At 39.5% G+C, this 16,575-nt stretch overlaps 1 protein-coding gene across 3 annotated transcripts; it reads right to left on the reverse strand.

Moving 5' to 3' along the window:
• Positions 1–235: 235 nt before the first annotated feature.
• eya3 (EYA transcriptional coactivator and phosphatase 3) lies at positions 236–16,406 on the reverse strand. Of its 3 annotated transcripts, XM_040020056.1 has the most exons (19): positions 16,286–16,404; positions 13,105–13,200; positions 11,962–12,011; positions 11,791–11,885; positions 11,625–11,705; positions 11,478–11,532; positions 9,526–9,635; positions 9,126–9,263; positions 8,861–8,946; positions 8,115–8,292; positions 7,144–7,313; positions 6,785–6,868; positions 6,602–6,691; positions 6,095–6,153; positions 5,842–6,002; positions 5,346–5,460; positions 5,005–5,126; positions 4,792–4,892; positions 236–3,883 (listed from the first exon to the last, which is right to left on the reverse strand). In XM_040020056.1, exons 2-19 carry the CDS (start codon positions 13,150–13,152, stop codon positions 3,803–3,805), a joined length of 1,824 nt encoding a protein of 607 aa, XP_039875990.1. In that variant the 5' UTR covers positions 13,153–13,200; positions 16,286–16,404; the 3' UTR covers positions 236–3,802. The 3 variants fall into 3 exon arrangements, 2 of the variants coding, with proteins under 2 accessions (XP_039875990.1, XP_039875992.1); XR_005694325.1 differs by lacking the exon at positions 5,005–5,126 and having other exon boundaries at positions 16,286–16,406; XM_040020058.1 differs by lacking the exon at positions 9,126–9,263.
• Between the last annotated feature and the right edge of the window lie 169 nt (positions 16,407–16,575).

Below are 16,575 nucleotides of genomic sequence, written 5' to 3' on the forward strand. Positions count from 1 at the left end.
CAAGTGAGCAATGGCTGGTACATCTGGATTAATCTTGTAATAGAGAAACCAAAAAATCTACTTCCTGTTCTCATTAGAAAGAGGACTCCACTGGAAACTAACTTTAAGATTATATTTAATCTAAATATGTTATTTCTACTACTATAATCTACTGTCTTCTGGTCTATATTTGCAGATACATTTCTTTTTAATTTTTTCCCCATTTGAATAAAATAAAAACACACAAACTTCAGTCTGAAACCTTTAAAATGTATTTACATTATATTGTCTTACACAGGAAAACCTTACAGGGCTGTAGGGAGGAAATAGTGATTACTGTCATTAAATAATTAGCATTGATTATTATGATAGTGTTGAGTTTCAGGCTCTCTATGTGACCGCAAACAGCCTCACATGTCTGAAAATGAGATGAAATATATATAAAATAAACAGCTTTTGAATAACAGCAATATTTGGCATTAAAAAAAAAGGAAATCTAAGATTATAGTCCCTTAAACATTTCATGGTCATTATGTACGGCCACGATAATATACTTCAAAACAGGCGTGACATGCAGACAAAGTAAAGAAATAAACATTCAATAAGCTGAACAGATGCAAAGGTCTCAGTTTTCTGTTTGAGGACTGCTCGTTCTCCCTTGGATTCACTAAGGTAGTAACTGAACGACAGAACGAGCACGCTTTGTTACAGCTGCTTTCACCTTCTGGCCTGCCATAAAAAATAAAAACACCAAACATCGGGGATTGTGATTGTCTAAGCGATGCTAAATGTTTCACAGCAAAAGAAAAAAAAAAGTCTCCTCGTCAAAAGGAGGAAAACATCTGAACGCCGGACTTTAAATTTCTTTAAACACTGAGCCGCAGTGCATGTGGAGTTTTCTACCAGACCTTTCAGTTGCAGTGCAGACAGAACAATCAAGTCAAAAAAGTCAAACTCAGTAACAAAAGAAAATCTCGACAGTACTTAAAAAGTATTGAGATAAAAATAAAGTAAAATAACACTTTGGATAATAACAATGCAGAGATACGTGTATCAAACATAAAAAGATATTTCCCTTTGAGATTAAGCAGACAGATGATGGTTAAAGGCACAATATAAATATGCACACGGGACACAAACAAAACGACACACAAATACACATTCTTAACGGTCAAGCTGCATGTGTGTGAAAATCTTCTTCAGGCTCAGTTATTGTTCAGTCTTAATCTCATTCAGACTGGGGAAGGTCCATCCCTCTGCGCTCCTCGCCGTCTACATAACAAAACAAACCCCTCGAAATACAGTTAATGAGCAAAGTAGAAGTTTATTGCACTGTCATCCTTTATTTTTGATTCCCTCCTATATGATTTAGAAAGACTTTGGGTTGTTGTGAGGCTGAGTGACGATAACTCAGAGTAACTGAGGAGGTGTGTAAAGCCATGTCTCGTTTACTTCTTTTTTCCCCTTTATTATAATAATATCTGGGTCTTAGACTGCCTTCTGTACCACTTTCTGACATTCACAGACAAAATTAAGACTGCATCTAATTATTAATCATCTTCCTAATTAGTAATTTGATGCACATCATATCTACGACTCCAATAAGACCAACAGAGCCTCAAAAAGCCAAAAATATTCGGCTGCAAGTTTTCTGGTACTTTGAAAAACAATGAAAAAAATACTTTTATGAAAGAAAAGAAAATCAAACAACAACGACGATGAAAGAAAAACAACACTCCAGAATATTTTATGCTTTCATCTGAAAGTCAGCAAGTTTCCCAGATTATAAGAATAACTCACTGTGATGATCTCTGAAGGACAAAGTTTCATGATCGAGGACTTTGATTAATCCATGTGTGAGAAACTCCGCCATCAAGTTTACACATGAACCCTGGACTATGTCTTCCCTGCACACCAGGAAGTAATCTGCTTCAGACGTGTTCTCATTTGTGGGAATATGTTCGGTTGAAGTTTGCGTGCAGAAAGCAGCGCAAACAAAGCTCCTCCGTTCTCGTGTATTTGTTTTAGAGAGGCGCAGGTTATTGACCCCAATGGACCGAATCAGACAAGGTAACGTCAAAAACATTTCAGGGCTACGGCACATGTATGAAAGCGTCTGGTTTAGTCTCATGTGTCCCTGCTGGGTCGTCTCAGTAATCCAGCCATGGATGCTCATATTTTCCTACTCAAACACTCTGAAAACATACTTGGGTTACTTGGGTCATCGAAGAAATAAAAACGCTACATGATCTTCAGCTGTGTAACATTTCTCTAAAACCACAGATGGGCTCAGTTTTTCTTTAAATAGGAGGAAAGTGAAAAGAAGACTTCTACTTTGTGATTAGCTTATGAGCAAAAAATAAACTCCCATTAATCGGGTGTTCACTTGTACTAGAACAATTTTGGAAAGACCAAACCAGCACACTTTAACCAGGCATCAACAGATCCATATCACAGTGAAATGAATATGACAGTGCGGACCTTTGAATCACGGTTTCGTTCTGGTTACAGATTTGTCACTCCACCTCTCTTCTGGGAATTCAAGGACACTTGGGACTGCGCTCTGAGGAGCCCAAAGGACACAAAGAGTGTTGATTATCATTGGCATAGGGTGGAAAAAATGTTTTCAAGTCCAAATATATTCAAAACATCACCAGTCATGACAAAACTTCAGCTTTCAGCTTCAATTAAAGAAGCTCTTTACAGCCACAAGAGGAAAAAGGATAACTACACCAACGTCAGATATTTAGTGGATGTAGTTCTACATATGTAGTCCAGCCCTGGAGTGTAATTGGAGGCTATTATAATATTTATTCTTTATCATTTATTAAACTTTTATTACTTATTTTTGCAGTATTCTGTTAAGTCACATATTTGTTTTCTTGCCTTATAAAACATCAAATGAAGCCACGAGTCTGAAAACCACACAATGGGGGAAAAATAATAATAATAAAATTGCGATCCTTCTGCCCAGTCATCCATGAAACTGATGATGCTCTTTGCATTTTTTTCCCCCACTTATTACCACTTCCTGCAGTTTGCATCTCTTATCCTTAGCACATGCTCGGTGACCACGGATCACACACAGTGGAGAGGTCAGAACTGATGGTGCTGACTGATGGTGTGGTTTGGTCTTGTCGTGACAGTCAGAGATTAATGGCCCCTGCCGCCCTCCATCACTGAGTACCTTTTGTTTAATAACGGTCTGGCTACATGAGAGGCAACACATAAAAGTGGGATTAATTGATACTTGATGACTGTCAGGAACATAATGAAAAACAAAGGCAAAATGATGCTTTCAAGTCACCCCGGAAAGAGATTTTTCAAAATAAAAAGCTATGACAACCTCCACAGACAAAGCCACCAACAAACAACGTCTCTTTAGCCGTTTAAACTCAGTGAGAGTTGAGGGATGGTGTTCGCTGCAGGACTTTTGGATGTTTATGTGAAAACAAAAGCCAAAAACCGTGAAGAAGCTGGATAATAGAAGTCATCCCTTCCGTGTCCAAATCAGTGCCAGTTTCAGCCGCAGTGAGCTTAGCTGCCGTAGAGGAGGGGGTGCTGGGCGAGAGGAACCTTACTTCTGATGACTGACGCGTCCAGTTTGTTTCTCGCAGGCGGCTCCGACCCAAAGTCCGCCTCAAAGCGTTCACCAACACACAGCGAGTTGCAAGTCGTCGGACAGCGAGAGCAGATTTCTAACAGGTGAGTGTGGATTGTTGGGCTTGTGGAGAATTTTTCCACACACAGTTTCACTCCACAAGTCACCAGTACGACGACAACATTTTTCCCTTTGAGTACACAACATTCAACAGCATCCTCGTTACAAGAAGTCCAGTTCCAGCGCTTGGTGAAGGGACACGAGGTCGCCGTGACTGGAGATCCGCCAGAAAGGCATGTTGTGCTGCAGAAGGAAGGAGACAAAAAATTAGGCACAAGAAAGCAGAGTGTGTAATTGTAAAGAGCACAGCCTGACAAAGTGTTTTGTCCATGTGAGACATTATGTTTGTGGGTCTCCCGTCTACATATGGCAACTTTATTTAGTTTAATTGTAGAAAAATCAGGGGTTTTTTTTTTGGGGGGTGGGGGGGGGGGGGGGGGGGGGTGTCACTAAACTTTTAAGCCAGACCGCTCCAACAGATTGTGCAAACATCCAAAGGAATATTTAATGTTTGAATAATTAAACATCTCTTAAAACCACTTTACTGCAGAATGTTTTCATGCAAGAAAATCCCTGCATTTATAATCACTTCTTAAAAATACATGAAAAAACCCCCACAACTTCCTGGCTCTTATTTTGAAAGTTCACTCGTTGTCAACCAGCTTCCCCTGTCCTTTTCATCTTATATGTTTTTTCCTGACAGGTTAACTTTGTACCATTCAGGTACTTTCTCAGAGAGGATCTAGGATGAACCTGCTCTGGAGATTCAAGTCAGTCTAAACAGTAACTTCAGCAGGTGGAAAAATGGCTCATTTATCTTTTTTGTTTATTGGTTATAAACCATCTTCTTTCATGCCACACTGTAAATAACTGTTCAAGTCAATGTCATCCAGGATCAGATTCTCCTAGTAAACCATGCCTTGTTTCTTTTTCCTGGTACATGATCTCGTGATCAGGAAGAAAAAAGACAACAAAAACCATGTGGAACATGTACCTGCATCTTTTTTCCTAAAAATCTGAAATTCTGCCTGTCCACACAAAAACACAATCGAATTGTTCCATTAAAATGGGTCAAAAATCATAAAATGCTGCAGATTATCCAATTTGAAATGAAATAGTTTAAGAAAAAAAAGGCAAAAATGGAGTTTTACCTGTTTTGCTGCAAATTCCTCATCTCGGCCGTCACCGATCACCACATAAGTCACTTTTTTCCCAAAGCGAGAGACGATCCTCTCAAAGCAGCTCTCTTTTCCTACATGACAGGAAACCGCAGGGAAAAGGAAAATAAAGAATCACATAAAGATATAAACAGATCTTTTTTTTTTTTTTTAATTTGACACAGAGTAATCAGGTTGCATACGTACCTATTTTTGTGGCACTGTAGATGTTTTCGATGGGGAAGACGTCTCCCAGGCCGTAGAGCAGCACTTTGGCCAGAGCTGGAACCAGCTGAGTCGTGGTGACCAACACGTTCATACACTTCCCCCTGTTGGTGGGTATCACACACACACAGATTTATAACATCATCATCCAATTCAACTGTACTTGATTTGACACAAGGCGGTTTAAATTGTAAGATAAAGACCCTACAATAACTCAGGGTTAAGGGTGAATCTCAAAGATGCAAACAAAATATTTTAACAAGGAGTAACTAATCTACGACATACTACCTACGAGCTAAAACGATAACCTGAGGTGCTCAAACCTGGACTGGATGAGCAGCAGAGACTTGAGCGCAGTGCTGAGCCAGGAGTCTGTAACATTCTCGATCTCGGACTGAAGCCTCAACAGCAGCTCCCTCTTCATGGGATTCAACAGGCCTGGAACACCAAAAAAAACCCAAAGCAGACGTCTATGCTTAGCCTTTGAGCCTCTTCACTGCAAGCTCTAAACTCCGTTAGGAGCAACACTGAAATGCACGCTTTTTACAAAAACGCTTACAATGATCCACCTACTGTGGCTCAAACTCCAAAGTCTGAGTGCAGCTCACCTCCTTAACAGTTTGCTGTTTGTTTTTGGCTGCTGTACTAAAACATTTATTTGTGTAACAAGAGCAGGAAAACAAAGAGCTTAAGCTCCAGTCACTGCTGGTTTCTGGGAGCTGGGAAAAAAAGTCTGGTGTTTTAATGTGAGAATGTATTTTTCCTTCATCTGAGCTGCTGTCACTTAAGCCTTCACAGGACGCTGCTTTGCAAACTCACCCCCGACATTTCCTTTGTAAGTATTGTAGATCTCTTTTAGACGGCGGTAGCGAAAGGCCAGTTTACGCATCCACTCCACCCCTCCCTGAACTCCTGTGGTGGTTCCTGATGCAGCTCCACCGCTGGGGCCGTTAAATCCATCCGCCATGAAGTTGTAGTTGCTGAAGCAAAGACAAACTACCTGTGATTACTCAGAACGACACAAAGCATTTTGTAGTGTCTGGGTTAGTTAGCGGGGCAGCGTGTAACACACCTCAGGTCCTGTCCATTGTCATCAGACGCCACATCCTCAACATGGACTTGATCACACTCCTGGAAGAAAACACAAGTAGAGGGATTCTTTTCCTAGTTTTGTTAGGAACTAATTAAATATGAAACTAAAACATGTATGACAAGTAATTGTGGGGCTTTTTGAACACCTTCAACCTGTTAAAACGGAAGGAGGTGGAACCAGAAAAAACACTCACCAGTTACCTGATTATTATTCACATGTATAATAAGATGCTTTTTGATTGGTTGTAAGTTTAGAAGTGCTCATGTCAGGAAACAGAGCCGCATTTGTTTGTTTAATGCAGTTCAACCGGTTTTTCACAGTCAGCCTATTGTCTATCTGCCTTCTTCCATCTGACATACAACTCAGTGAGTTTGTAAAAAATTAAATTAAATTAAATCTGGAATTCTGGTTTGTACCAGCTGCTGTGAACAAGCAAAAGCTGCTCATCTCTCATATTCACTCCAGTCTAAACAAACGTCACTGTACCTCGAGGTCATTGAAGAAAAGATGGGTGTCTGCCAGCTCAAAGATCAGCTCCTCCATCTGCAAGCCCAAGTTCAACACAGTCGCCGGGTCCTGAACAAAATAAAACAGACCCACAATAAGCATGTTACACAATTCAATAGGTCTAATTTTTGCATTGTAAGCTTCATCTTTGGAAAAACCAACCTTGCCAAACTTCTGAGCATAAGAGCCGGTGAGCAAAGAGTGGAATATAATGATGGTTTCATCCAGATCCCATAGAAAAATGCGCTGAAACACAAAAGAACAAGATTACCTGTTGGGCTGCACTCCATATTACAGTGAACTTTTTCCTGCTCCTCTAACTTTCCCATTATATTTCAAAAAGCATGAAAAAAAAAAAACCCCATAAACATAACTTGGGTTTGGACTTGACACAGAAATGGTTCAGTTCCTGTAATAGTTAATTAATATATCTATCATTGTAAGGATTTCACAAATGTCAAAACAAACTCGCTGCTATTAATTATATCCAGTACTGTTTAATAAGTAAATTAAATGGTTACCTCCAGGTCACTCTCAGCAGGTGGAGAGTTATCAGACTTCTTGCCCTTCCCTTTGGCTTTGCCCACCGAGTTCCTGCGGCCGACCTCGTCCTGATCTCGAGCTCCAGCGGGCACTGCCACAGCTGTAGGAAGAGCCGCACAAACAGGCAGGTTTTCTGGTGGGGACGCATCTAAAACGAGACCAAGAACATGAGCGTGGCAGCCAGCATAAAAAAAACAACCTTTAAACAAGAGAGCAGCTGAAAGAAGATTCTCATTTTAGTTATTTAGATTTTCCACTTAAATTCTTTTTGAATTCCACAGCACATTATGGGATTAAAAAGGAGAATTGGCTGCAGACTTTTTCGCTTGTTTACTGAGGTGCAGATCCAGAATATTAGCTGCTCTCTTCACACTTCAGTGTAACCTGGTCTAAAGCTGACAGTTTAATGTCTGATCCAACTACTTTAGATCTTAAATTTCTCATCTGCATCTCTGAAATGTCTCGAGCTGTTCAGGGCTGCAGTGGATATCTAAAAAGAGCTCCAGACAAAACAGAAGAGTTCTGTTATAAGTTCTTCCAGGATGTAGAACAAATTGCATCTTGAAAATGAAATTTTAGCCAAGTGCACAGGAGAACTGATAAAAAAATAAATAAAATAAAAAGTACACTATACTTCATCTTAACTGTTTAACTAGTTTGTTAAATATTTCTACACAATAACACAAGCACCTTAACAGTGTGTGCAGTATTCATTTAGTTATTTTTCAGGTTTTTATTTATGTAAAGTTAACTTAGAGAAAGACAATACCATGAGACGTTTTGGTTTAAGTATTCTTACTGTGCTTTTTCCTGCTTTAAATGTAGGTACAGCAATGTTACACAGCTATTTACCATGTGCTGTAGAACAAAGTGCTGACAGTTATTTAAGGTAAAGAATCCAAAGGCAGAAAAAAAGGTAAAAGGCAAAAGATAATGAAAAGCCAAAAACCTCTAGGAGGCAGTCCAGCTGAGGCGGCCTCCTCTGATTTCACTGCTGAATATCCAGCAACACCTGCACCGCCACTGTGGTCATCACTGTTAGGTAGCCCAGCAGGCACGTAGCTGGGAGGAAGAGTGTAGTACTGAGAGAACTGACTCTGTCCCAGAGAGTTATAGCTGCTAAAATCCTGGAGAGAAGTGAAACAACATACAAACGTGATCAGCAGAATGATGGGAAAGGACTCCACGCAGGGCTGAGTAACAATACGCGGGAACAATCTCATCTTTTCAAGAAGTTCTAATATCACTGAACATAAAACAAACTCAGGTTCTGTGTCAGACAGTACGATGAACCCTCTGTGATCAAAACTTGATCCCAAAAGCATCCACTTCCTGTGGATTTCTGCCCTCACTCAAAGACAAAAAACACTGAAGTTTGAGCTGAACTTTTGCTCACATTACAAATGCTTTTAATATCCTTTTATAGATCACTACGTCTAGCATTCTAATCTCCAACCACAGCACACAATAAACATGTTGAGCACACACATACAAGACTTCTGCATTCCTTGCTTGAGATTTGCACCATATTAACACTTTGCTCGCATACATTCATAGCTTGAAAGGAATTTTTTCCTTTTAATTTTTGGTCATTTTAAAGGCAATTTTCCACTCCCACAGTGCACCAACCGCTCTTAAAAACACACACAAAGATAATTTTATTCTTCATCTTACTGGAGAATCACTGATTCTCACCTGATGGGCCACCGCCGAGGCGGTTGTAGTCGCGGCTGTAGCTGAAGGGATGTTGGAATACACACTGGATGTTGTGAAGCTTGAGCCTAGAGAAAGAAACATTCGCATTAAAAGAGATGCAAAGTCTAAAATCTAAAAATAAAAATACTTCTACATGATGTTATAATGGCAAGAGAGGAAATCAGAGCTGTGCCGCTGCAGGTTCTCCTTTACTGTGTTCTTCAGGTATTTGCAGACAGTGAGACAGAGTGAGATGGCAGCTTGCCTTGGCTGGGGTATGAGTAGTGCAGCTGGCCTGGCTGGGTTGAGGTATATGTGGAGCTGAAACTGAGAAACCCAGGCTGGCCACCAGAGGGCGCATCAGGCAGCCCTGTCTCTGTTTTTATGCCTGGCCACATAGCACCTGAAGATGAAAGAGAGCAATGGAAGCTGAAGATGAAAGACGCAGCAGAGGAGAAAGTGGGTCACTGAAGATGCAGCAAAGTTAGTAAACTGGGTACTCGCGTCAAGATTTGTGTTTTTGTGTAAAAGCAGGGTTTAAAAGCAGACTGGTTCAGCGCCAAAGCACAGTGAGGCTTTAAAAGCAAAGTCATGAAGTGTGATGCTTGGATTTTAGAGAGCAGACTGTCCTTAAAAAGGGTCGTCCTAAAAGACCAGGCACTAACCAAAAGGTGGGAGACCGTAGGTCTGGCCTGTTTGGGGGAAGGATGAGTACACAGTGGACTGGGCCAGAGGAGGAAACGCCACCTGACTGGTGTATGACGTTACTGCTGGGCTGAAAGAGAGAGAGAGAGAGAGAATGACTACCTATAACAAAAGTGAGTACACCTGTAGCAGGTGCATTATACAAAACAAAAGAGCCAGGCTTTGTCTTGATGTAATAAAAAACAAACAAAAAAAAAACAAAACAACACACACACACACACACACAAAGAGTTGGATTTTTCATCACCACATTTACATACAAACACCTACTTTATCACCTTTTACATTCGTAAAAGCACATTAGTAATCTAACCTGGTGGTCTGACAAACCTGCAACGTGGTGAGAGTAGAAGCTGCTGTACAAAAGGAGAAAACTGCAGCCATCAATAAAAGTCTTCTTTGGAACATCTCAACAAAATTAAGATGGAGGTCCAAACGTTGCAGGTAAAGTCAGGATGCCACAAATTGTGCACCAAGGTTACTGTGGTTAACTAAAACTACACTAAAAAATAAAACTAGATTTAAAAATTTTTTTTTTAATTAACTAAAACAACTGAAACTACTGATTTAGGTGTTGGTGAACCTGGAAAACTGACAACAATAAATAATAATTTTACCAAACTAAGATAACAGTAGGGATGGGTACCGGTATCCAGTTCCATTATGGCACCGGTTCTGACATAAACGGTAGTAACCAGACCGAAAAGCTGAACACATTTCGGTGCTTTATTTCGGTGCTTTTTTTTCCCTGAGATGTCATACACTTTGGATTCTAGCCAATCATTGTACCTTTCCAAGGATAGTAGGCGGGCCCAGGTACGTAAGTTCTGGCGACGCATAGCGTTTTTTTTTAAAAGCCGAAAAATGCACCGTATTGATAGCTTGCTGCAAGACCTCACACCGAGCACATCTACTGCGGGTGTGGTGCCTGTTATCGGTCCCAGAGTTAGCAACATCCCCCAAGAACCCGAAGAGGAGAGTTCTGGCCCCTAGGTCTGCCAGTGTTGCAGAAATGATGACGGATGATTATGGCAGCAGCAGCCGTTCTTCTCTGCACGAGTAGCTTAATGTTGTTCGTGTGTAATTTACGTTGAGTAGGCTAACCACGTTATTAAATTAATGCACGTAAGGTGAACTAGCAAACACCGTCGTAGTTACATGCGGCTGTCTTCTTGTTTGATAGAGTGATACCATATATGCCCTATAGCTGCAGAAAAGGCTAACATTGTTATCTTTTTACAAAAAAAAAAAAACAGCTGAACATGAGAGGTTTTAGGACAAAGTTTGTTTTTTTCCATTGTTTAAGCACCGGTTCCAACCAAAGGAGGTATGTTGTATCAACAGAAAAGGCTAACTTGGTTATCATTTTGCAGAAAAAAAGACACTGCAAAAAAAGAAAAAAAACAATAATAATAATAATATAAGAGGTTTTTGGACAAAGTTTGTGTTCTCCACTCTTTAAGCACCGGTTCGAGCACCGTTTAAGCACCGGCACTGTTTCAAAAGTACCAGTTTGGCACCGGTATCGGATAAAACCTAAACGATACCCATCCCTAGATAATAGTTCAGTAAAACAAAACTTGCCTGATGAGACTTTGTATCAGTGAGACTGCGAGTCAACCACTTTCCAAAAATTCTGTTTTTATTGTAATACTTGTACTGATTTTTCTAAATATAACCAAATAAAAATAAAACCTAATCAGAAAATACAAAACTATAATAACTGTCTCAAACAGATCTTTACATTTACCCCACAATGATCTTCTGACAAGTTAATAACTGAGTGGAAACTGATTAGTATGCTTTGTTTGAAAACTTATTGCATATGTGAGTGAGAATGTTGCATTTTTCTCTCTATAAATCTAAAGTGATTCATAAAGTTTAATGTCTCACTTCCATGCAGCATACTCACTTGCTTCCCTGATAAACCTGTTGGGTGTATTCAGATGTGGCTGTGGCATCGGTGGCTGCAGGAAAAGAGACTATTTTAGCTACAAGAGCACTTACAAGAGTAACATCACTGTGAACTGTTTAGAGCCGAGTCTGTTTCTGTTCGTACCAGAATGACCGTACGAGTTAATTGAGTCACCACATGGTTGAGATGCAGCTCCCCTCTCTGCACTGGACTGCTCCTGTTCACCTGTGGCCACACATGAAATGTCAGTAAACTACAGCAACATTTTTGAACATTATGAGCCTTTGACTTTTAAACATAATCTACTGACCTGGATCAATTTGGGCTGTGGACAGGGCAGAATATGAGTTCTCCTGCTCTGATGAACCTAAAACAGCGTCTGGGCTCCCATCATCCCCCAAATCACTGAAAGAGCAGGAAAAATGTTATTGTAATTAAACAGTAATTTAAAAAAGGTGAGCCCATATAAGTAGATACCAACCCCGACTCTTTCTTCAGTTTGCCATCTACGTCAATCTTGGCCTTCTTTGCCTGCACATGCACAAAAATGCAGACACACAAGTCAGACAGCTCACACAATTTAAACAAAGCAGCAGAACACAGTTTTATTTATTTATGTAGTTTTAATTAAGAAAAAAAGGTGCATGGGTCGACATTTATCAGCCAATGTGATATCAGCATGAATAGTAAATGACAACCTTCTGGGTAATAGAACAGTTCTTTACTGCACTGAAAACAAACAATATATAATATAACATCATTATGATCTATGCACCTCAAATCGTCCTGTGTTACAGCCAAAACATTAAACACAATGTACAGAAAATTAGCATAGATAAAGTAGAATAAGTCCATAAAATAAAAGTAAACTAACAAAACAAAACTGCTCAGTTAGTGTATAAAAGGCCCCAGAGTTCTGGCCGACACACCGGGGTGACCGTAGTGCTCAAAGACTGAATCAGTGCCACAGCCGTGCCTATCTTTGATATCTCCACTACAGTTAGAGAGATTAGAGGGAAAGGGCTGAATTAAATAGAAATCTATAGTTTAAAAAAAATACAGGAGTCCAATATGTAAGTAAAATATAATAAAGGTAAAATAATGTTAATAAAACTCAAACTGAATGTTGAATATAGAACTCTAAAAAGTAAAACAGCTCACCACACTGACAAGAGAAAACAGCTGTACTCCGCTGTAAATAATTCTTGTGTATAAACAGATATGTTATACTTTAATAGACGTATTTTGCGGGTAGCAGATGAATCTGCATATCATCGATTGTCTCAATTAACCATCAATTAGCTTTTAGATGATAAAAAGAGAGCAAAAGCCTTTTAATGCTCCACAAAAAAAATGATACACTGTGAGAGTATTTCCTGCCTCAAAACAGGCCTTTGGTTGTGATGATGCAGGTAATCATGATTGGTCTATATACAAATAAGGCAAAAAGGTCTGTGTAATCTAATTATCATATCATATCATATCATAAGTATATACACTTTCTTATCATTTCTTATCATCATATTTGCATGAACTTTAAGCCACATTTTTGTTATCATACACAAAAACAACAGTTACAGGAAATCAGTAAAGTTACTATGCAAATGACTCCATGCATACTCACCGGCAGCTCCTGCGAGTCATCCATCTCTGCAGCGGAGCGGCCCGACATGTCTGCACACTCAGCCTACTCTCTGTACCTGGAGAGCCTGGCGGGACCCTGCTTCACACCACCACAGAAGCAAAGACAAACAGGCACAGAGTCAATGGTGGGAGCACAGTCTTATATAGTACCCCATACGTGACTCCCCCCTCCCCTTGTCCCATAAAGTGAATCCCTCTCCTGCCCCTATCAGGGTTCGATCAGTAGGAAGGCAGTGGCGATGAAGGAAGTGGGGCACCCTGCTCTAATCTCCAGCACGAGACTCGCAGGTGAGGCACGTGTGGCATTGACGCTCACCAACGTCCTCGCCACTCTGTTTTTACTGCAGGATTAAGGATGCGTGCCACCTTACATGCGAACTAACCTACATTCAACGAAAACATACCCTCTGGGAGCATTAGCTGCTCAGGTGCACGCTCTCATATCAATAGATGCCCCGGGGGGATAAGATCTAACCTCGTTTTGTCCACTGCTCACTTTAACGGGCCTCTGCCCACAGCTGGAGGGATGAGCATTTACTCAACTGACATAATGTAAAAGCAATCAGAGAAAATAGGTCAGTCTGCAAATTAACACCAAATCAATGTGTCAGGTAGGTGTTGTTCTTAGAAGTGGTTCATTAAAGAACATGCTGGCTTGTGCGAGATTTAGATAAGTGAATTAAAAATATATATATGCTAATGACATTTTTAAAGTTAACTGAATTAAAACGAGAAAAAAATTATTTTGCAGGTCTCTCATTTAAGAAAATGAATTATTAATTGATCACTGGATTACCAAACATCTTTATTATATGAGTTCTCAGTCTAATGAATGCCTTCTGCAAAAAACAAAAAGACCCACTTAAACCAACAGATATAAATACTTATATAATGCAGCTGCAACATTGGTCAGTAAATTAACAAGAAAATAATAATTGTAGTCATTTATATGTAAAACCTGGAATCAGCTTTTCAAATGGGAAGATCAGATTTAATTTTTAAAATCATAGAGTAAAAACTGAGTACCTTTCAGTTTGTTGTTTGCTGGTCAGACAAAACAAAACATAAAATAATAAAGAAAACCAAAAAAATTAAAAGAGAGCTTTCTTTCTTATTTTACTTCCACTTGACAGAGAAAAGATTAAACATGTAAATAATTATTTGATTGTTTGATGGATTTAAAAAAAAAAGTAATTTAAAATGTATTATTCAGGTTTGCAGAGTCATCAGCCCATTTGTTTTCCCCTAGGGATCAATAAAGTATTCTGATTGATTCTGTTTGTGAAGATAAGAGTCATCTGAACATTTTTAACTGACCTTGTGTATAATGGCAAAAATGTTCTGGGTTACAAGCAGCTACATTAAATACATATATGAGTGAGCCTTGTTGACCTCTATCAATCTGTCAGCAAACAAAATATATATCTGGTAGTCCCATTATGTTTTGGCTGACAGTTAAAAGACCTGAAAAACATTTTTAAGGTATAATTTTATTACATTATGATGATAGTAATAAAAAAAAAAGGTCAAACAGAACATACAGGGAACAAACGCTACAACTACAGGCTAGTTGTTGCTTCAAATACTGATATCAAGACCACTGAATTCCATGTACTGTGTATGTGTGGATGTGGATGTGCCAAAATTAGTGAATTGCATGTCAGAATAGGGCTGTGTCAAGTACAATACTATAAATATAGTATAATGTAATATAACATAATATTATAAAAATAATTAAAATATACAAGGCTAGACAGTACTGGGAAAGTTAAAAACAATTAAAAAAAATTAAAAATCTACATTTACTACTGAACCACAAAGTTGCTATTGAAAAGCTTCACGCGCCTTCTGCAAGCTGCAGACAAGCGATCTTCCAGGAATTTTCGGGACATCTGACTGGTCAGTAGGTGGTGATTTCATGCTGCTGCATAGCAAGTTAGGTTTGCAGCACAAGTTACCATGGCAATATAAGATGTAAACTGCCTTCCTAGTACAGAAAAACTAATGGTTAACCCTGAAGTTACCTGGATAAGCCCAAATCCTGCTTCATAAAACAGGCTTCTGATAACGTCCTTTCAATTGCTGTGGTTTGTTTTATTTAAGAAGGGCCAGGCCATATTTAATATGAATATTCTATGAATATGAATAAGAATAACACGAAAGGGAAGTGTACAAAGTACACAAAAAAGTAATAAAGCATTAAAAAACGACATATGCAGAGACAAATAACAGAATGACAAAACCATTACTACAAATTTTAAAACCCTTACTACACATTTTTAATATATACATTTAAATGACTAAAGCAATATGTGGTTAACACGGATTTATTATTACTAATTCACAACTCTCTCCTTACTAATAATTACTAATAACTGGTATCGCTCCTTAAAAATGTCATATTGATTGCCGTGTGCAGGCTGCAAATCTGTGTGTGGACTGTGATTATTAAATGCGTTTGCTCTAGTGCACATGCTACCATCGTTGTTTGTCCTGTATGTTATTCTAGCATTAATCCTGGAACGACAGATTGCATCAAGTCATGCGAAAAGTTCCCATCCATGACATCTCCAAATGCTAACAGACTACCGTTAGGTTAGCTGAATTTAGCACCCGGGAACAGTTTACTGTGAAGGTGAAGCCAGACATCGGTCTACTTCCTGGAAAACAGCAACTCGTCAGTTCTATCCGGGGACAACCGAAACATTAATTCGCACAGCATACTAAGTCAGACGTGACTAAATAATTTAAAGTGACTGGCACAAACTAATAAAAGAAACAAACAGACCCAAGTAAAAAGCACGAACTCACCAGCATTTAGACCACACCGGAACGCTAGCGTCCCAACGTTAGCAGACAATGTCGATTATCACTTATTCTTTAGTGGCAACTTAATTACGGTGAACTTTGCCATCAGCTGTTCAATTTGCATGCACTGCAGTCTTCCCAACCCTGTACACTGGGGAATTAATCACTAGCTGTACTTGTTTTCCCCCGGGCATAAAGTTTCCCGTTCCAGAGATTAGTCGGGACCAGCAGCCATTGGAGTAGGTACTGAAATGGCAGCGTGTGAAAGCATCTCACTTCTGCTACATTCATCTGCAAAGCTGATTGCAAAACAAAAACCCGAAACACAATAAAATCATCGAGACACGTCTTACCATTGAAGGAGCGATGGAGGAACGCTTTTAATTAAGCGCCTTTGGTTGAAACCACCATATGAAGCTTTGTCTGTTGTTAGGGAGCACTATTTTGCAGGAAGTGGTCGTTGCGGACTGTTCTGCGCATGTGCGAAGGGCTGATCCATAGTGAGACGAGAGCATCGCACAGACACAGGTGAGAGCAAAATGCAAACAGCTGTTATTTGAACAGGTGAGCATGCTTTGAATGCGTCCAGTTTTACCTCGGGGTTTGTTTTATCGCATGAAAGCTCGTTAATATCAAACAAATT

Source organism: Simochromis diagramma, unplaced genomic scaffold (genome assembly GCF_900408965.1).
Source record: "Simochromis diagramma unplaced genomic scaffold, fSimDia1.1 OVJJ01000753.1, whole genome shotgun sequence".
Lineage (NCBI taxonomy): Eukaryota > Metazoa > Chordata > Actinopteri > Cichliformes > Cichlidae > Simochromis > Simochromis diagramma.

Coding starts and splice junctions, on each gene's coding strand:
- eya3 (XM_040020056.1), bottom strand. CDS start 13,152: ATGTCGGGCCGCTCCGCTGCAGAGATGGATGACTCGCAGGAGCTGCCG. Junction 9,264..9,525: donor CTACGGTCTCCCACCTTTTG/GTTAGTGCCTGG, acceptor TTTCATCTTCAG/GTGCTATGTGGCCAGGCATA. Junction 8,293..8,860: donor CCTCGGCGGTGGCCCATCAG/GTGAGAATCAGT, acceptor ACTTCTCTCCAG/GATTTTAGCAGCTATAACTC.